The 5,698-nt window shown below is 33.6% G+C and overlaps 1 protein-coding gene across 1 annotated transcript; it reads left to right on the top strand.

Moving 5' to 3' along the window:
* The first annotated feature begins 4,355 nt into the window (after positions 1–4,355).
* LOC141685807 (uncharacterized) lies at positions 4,356–5,378 on the top strand. The gene has a single exon (XM_074490889.1). It carries the CDS (start codon positions 4,356–4,358, stop codon positions 5,376–5,378), a length of 1,023 nt encoding a protein of 340 aa, XP_074346990.1.
* The last annotated feature ends 320 nt before the right edge of the window (positions 5,379–5,698 follow it).

The following is a 5,698-nucleotide window of genomic DNA, read 5'->3' as shown; positions in this document are numbered from 1 at the left end:
ATTCATATAGCATGAACCTAATATGTGCTTTATATAGAGCACATCTACTCAATGTATAAGGAATCCTATTTTATCAACAAGGAAACCTATACAATTGCTTCTGAGATAAAGTCCTTCACCGCCTTGAGTTCCTGTTTCCTTTTCCTTATCGAAAATCAACCGATGTGATAAATAATGATTTCATTATCCATTGACATCATCATCCGTTGATATCATCATCCGTCGATATCATCATCCGTTGATATCATCATCCGTTGACATCATCATCATCCATTGATATATAAGTTCTGAAGTGAACTTCTGATAGTTTCTGCTTGATATCATCAATTGCTCCTAACAGTAAAAATATAGGACTCCTCTCTCAGAGTCAGTTAAACAAGAAAATTTGTCAAGTAATTGCCAAAACTCCAAAACCTAGGTCTAAGAGAGGTAAAAATGGAAATCAAAGAATAAACAAGGCAAACAATTATAAGTACATTCCTAAAGCTCCTAGGAAAACTTGTTTTAACTGTGGTAATACTAATCATATTGCTATTGATTGCAGGAAGCCTAAAATGAAATTGTCTAAGATTCCTGACTCTAATATTAGTGGTAGATCGGTGTTATACAAACCACAAAATCCTTGTTCTCATTGTGGTAGCAGTTGGTATTCTATTTACACTTGTAAAGATTATCATAGTTTGTATCACAACAATTATGATCCTTTGCCACAATTCAATAAAATTGTTGTTTTAAATAGAACTACTAAACTGAATGTGCATACATCTTATAGAGTCAAAAATGTCAAGACAAATCCTGATGGGGTAAATCCTGATGGATCAAATAATCAAAAGAAGATGTGGCATAACGTCATAAGTACACATAGGCAACGGTTTTTATCCAGCGTTGCACGAAAAACGTTGCATTATCTATAAAATTTTCAGTTTATTGCAATACAGTAGTGAAATCGTTGAATTACATTGAAGCTATCGTTGCTAATAACTGTTAGTGTTGCGCAGCATGCAACAGTAGAGGTCATAGCGTTGCATTAGATATTTTTTTTATTTAATAAATGTTGACGTGAAAAATAAATCTGAGGTGGCATGTTGGGGACCCACGGGTGCTGACGTGGCAAGTTGACGTGTCATGCCACGTCAGCATTTTGGGCCCCACATGTGGGACCCCTGGTGACGTGTCATGCTGACGTGGCACCAGTGGGCCCCACATGTGGGGTTCAAAATGCTGACGTGTCATGTTGACGTGACATAAAATGGGTCCACTTGCTGATGTGTCAGCTGACGTGGCACTTCTGGCGTTGCATTTGATTTCTAGTGTTGCAGTAGGTTATTTAGTGTTGCGTCAGTTATTGTACTATTCTTAAAATTTATTTGTTATATTCATGTTCTAATTTTTTTAAAATAATTTTTAATTAATCAAACCGTACGGATGTTGTTTCTTACTAGTTTTATAGATGTGTAATTTTTATTTAAAACAAAATAAATTTTATATCACGTGTTTTTTTATTAATCAAACCCTGGTGCACATGGGTTCACATTACGTAGTCTTGTTCCGGGTGATGATTCTATTTTTTTAATTTTTTTGTTCAACAATCCAACCGTACGGATGATGATACCTACTAATTTTAGAGATGTCTAAATGTTTTTTTAAAAATTTAGATTTTATATCATGTATTTTTACAATAGTCAAATTACGGTCAACACGGGTTCTTATAACCAAGTCTTGTCCCGAGTGATGATTCTATTTTTTTAAAATTTTTGTTCAACGATCCAACTATACGGATGATGATACCTACTAATTTTAGAGATGTCTAAATATTTTTTAAAAAATTTAGATTTTATATCATGTGTTTTTATAATAGTCAAATTACGGTCAACACGGGTTCCTATAACCAAGTCTTATCCCGAGTGATGATTCTATTTTTTAAAATTTTTGTTCAACGATCCAACCGTATGGATGATGATACCTACTAATTTTAGAGATGCCTAAATGTTTTTTTAAAAATTTAGATTTTATATCATGTGTTTTTATAATAGTCAAATTACGGTCAACACGGGTTCCTATAACCAAGTCTTGTCCCGAGTGATGATTCTATTTTTTTAAAAATTTCTTTAACAATCCAACCTTACGGATGATGATACCTACTAATTTTAGAGATGTCTAAATATTTTTAAAAAAAATTAGATTTTATATCATGTATTTTTATAATAGTCAAATTACGATCAACACGGGTTCCTATAACCAAGTCTTGTCCCGAGTGATGATTCTATTTTTTTAAAAAATTTGTTCAACGATCCAACCGTACGGATGATGATACCTACTAATTTTAGAGTTGTCTAAATTTTTTTTAAAAAATTTAGATTTTATATCATGTGTTTTTATAATAGTCAAATTACGGTCAACACGGGTTCCTATAACCAAGTCTTGTCCCGAGTGATGATTCTATTTTTTTTTAAATTTTTGTTCAACGATCCAACCGTATTGATGATGATACTTACTAATTTTAGAAATGTCTAAATGTTTTTTAAAAAATTTAGATTTTATATCATGTGTTTTTATAATAGTCAAATTACGGTCAACACGGGTTCCTTGTAGATTCTTGTCCCGAATGATTTCTATTTTTTAAAAAATTCTTGTTCGACAATTCAATTATACAAATAATTGTTCTGATTAATTTTATCATTGTCGTGTTAATTTGACATATATTTTACACTAGTTATACAATTTTATTATAATATTTAAAATTATAAATATTTAATAAAATACTGAAAAATAATTAAATGATGTTGAGACCCAGATCTGCACAGTTTCCCAGCCCAAATAATTGGGCGGCTATTTTCCCCTTTAAAAAAATTCACTCTCTTTCCTTCTCACTCTCACAGTTTACTTTCCTTCTCTCCTCTCACTCTTTCTCACTCTCTCCTTCTCACTCTTTCTCTATAAACTCTTTGGGCGGCCAAATATCTGAGCTTCATTTTCTAAATCTAAGTTTCGAAGGCAGATATTCACTCTCTCCTTCTCTCCTTCATTTTCAATTGGTGGATTTTGCAACGTTTTTTCTAAATCTGAGCTTCGGTTTCTAAATCTGGGCAACATTTTCTAAATCTGAGCTTCGTTTTCAACTTGCAGATACTTTGGGGGCTTTACATTGGTGGATTTTGCAGATAATTTTGCAGATATTTTGAACTTTTTCTCGATTTAGGGTTTATTTTTAGGGCTTTTGATTTGGGGCTTTAGTATTTTGATTTGGGGCTTTAGTATTTTGATTTAGGGTTTATTTTTTAGGGCTTTTGATTTGGGGTTTATAATTTCCTGTGTTTCAAACTTATAATTTAGGGTTTCTTTTCTCTGTGTTTTAGGCTTGTGTAATAATATATGTATAACTGTAATTTAGTTTGATTTGATTTTGAATGTTACTAATGTTGTATTGTTTGTTTGATAGGGGGTTATATCACTGGAAGTAGCTTGATTGGTGCGGCGATTAAAGCGCTTGGTATTATTTCAAAGAATTTCATCAGGTTGTACTCGAATCCTAACTTTGCGTATTTGTGTGCGTTATTGTTTTGATATGATTTTGCGGATCTATTTTAGTAATCAACTTAACCGGTTTTGGACTGTGCATTGCTGGTGATGTATGTACTATTTTCATTTGATTTCATGTATAATTAAAGAAAGATGTCATGATCATATGTTATTCGGTTTTACAATAGTAGTGATGATTTTAGATTGTAATGTTAACACTTTGAAGTTTATGTTCTTCTGTTGTACTTTAATCTATGAAGTTTATTTTCTTCTGATGTTTTTTTATTTTTAATGTTAATGGATGCAGTAGCTTTCTTTTCACTTTTAGTTCCCCTGATAAGCTCTGTTTATATTTCTATACACTTGTGTTCATCATTAGTTTTAAATTTAATGTCACTAGCATTGAAGATTAGAATCAGAAAGTTGAAGCAACAGGAAAAATTACTAGTGAGCTTAGAAATTCTTGGATAACCAGAATGGTATTATATTTATTTTATTACATCGAGTTACTGTATAACTCTTATCTTATTGTACATCATTGACTTGCAAGTAATCTAAAATTACTGAAGTAAATGCAGTGATAATAATAGAATTATATACTCACCATTAGGATAATAATGCTCATCAAACTAAGTTTCAACACTCTCTTGTTACTTATACCGCCATATGTCTTGTTCAACTATTTCTTAACTACTGCATGACACATATTACTTCCTGTACACCTTGTGTTATTCGCAGGATCTCTGTTAGTCAAGTATAAAACCTTAAGTTCATTGTCACATCTACTCTATTTTTTTTAGGTGAAGGTAGGTTCAAACTAAGTTTAGACATTTATAATGGACTCTGAGAGTAACGTTTGGATAGGACTACCGAGATATAGCGCAGAATACGGACAAGGGGTGACAAATTTTTTAGATAATGCCTTCCCAGTTTGTGCGAGGGGCAACGAAATGAAGTGCCCTTGCAAAAACTATATTGATCGTAAATGGCATACAAGAGAGGTCATCGATGACCATCTTGTTTGTAGTGGTCCTTCCCTAGCACATGTCAAATGGATTTATGAAACTTCACAAATGAAGCCAAAGGTTAGTACTAACTTCATGGATTACGAAATAGGGATGAATTCTGGGAATAACTTAGAAGAGTTGTTCAAGTGTATGGGTAAAAAGTGGGAAAATTGTGAAGGAAGACCAAATGCAGCGGCACAAAAGTTTTATAGAAGGGTTGCGGAAGGAAAACAACCATTATTCCCGGGATGTACTAACTTTTCTCGATTAGGTTTCATGATCAGACTCTATCATTTAAAGTGCGTTCATGGAATTAGTGAGTCTGCATTTGGGGAGTTGCTTAAGCTAATGAAAGAAGCGTTTCCTGAAGCCCACCTGCCTTTGTCCTTCAATGTTGCAAAGAATGTCATTAAGGATTTAGGTCTTCATTATGAGAAAATACAAGCATGCCCAAATAGCTGCATGTTATATTGGGCAGAAAATAAAGATAAAGTTGAATGTCATACTTGTGGAGTTTCAAGGTGTGTTGTACAAGAAAAAAAAGGCAGTGGTGTTAATAACGAGCCGGAGAAGTTGATTCACAAAGTGCCGGCAAATGTAATGAGGTATTTTCCACTAAATCCAAGGTTGCAAAGAATGTTCATGTGCAAAGAGTTTTCCAAGATTATGACATGGCATTTAGTGGGACGTAAAAAGGATGGGAAACTAAGACACCCGGCTGATGGCGAGGCTTGGAAAATGATGGATGCTCAATATACTGATTTTTCCTCGGAACATCGAAATGTGAACTTAGGTGTAGTAGCAGACGGATTCTGCCCATATCGTATAATGAATTTAACTCATAGCACATGACCAATTATGTTGGTAAATTATAACCTTCCACCTTGGTTGTGCATGAAGCAAGAAAATTTGATATTATCAACACTAATATCGGGTCCAGATTCTCCAGGCAATAATATCGATATGTATATGCAACCTTTGATTACGGAGTTAAAAGAATTATGGGATGTCGGCGTTGAAACTTACGATGCCTTGACTGACCAGAATTTTAAGTTGCGTGCACGCATGATATGGACCATTAGTGATTTTCCCGGATATGCAATGTTATCCGGCTGGAGTACGAAGGGAAAACTAGGCTGTCCTGTTTGCCATTACGAGACTTCTTCATGTTA

This window comes from Apium graveolens, chromosome 9 (genome assembly GCF_009905375.1).
Source record: "Apium graveolens cultivar Ventura chromosome 9, ASM990537v1, whole genome shotgun sequence".
NCBI lineage: Eukaryota > Viridiplantae > Streptophyta > Magnoliopsida > Apiales > Apiaceae > Apium > Apium graveolens.
This window is presented reverse-complemented; position numbering and strand designations above follow the sequence as displayed.

Excerpts from the sequence above, each read along its gene's own strand:
- LOC141685807 (XM_074490889.1), top strand. The coding sequence starts at position 4,356 with ATGGACTCTGAGAGTAACGTTTGGATAGGACTACCGAGATATAGCGCA.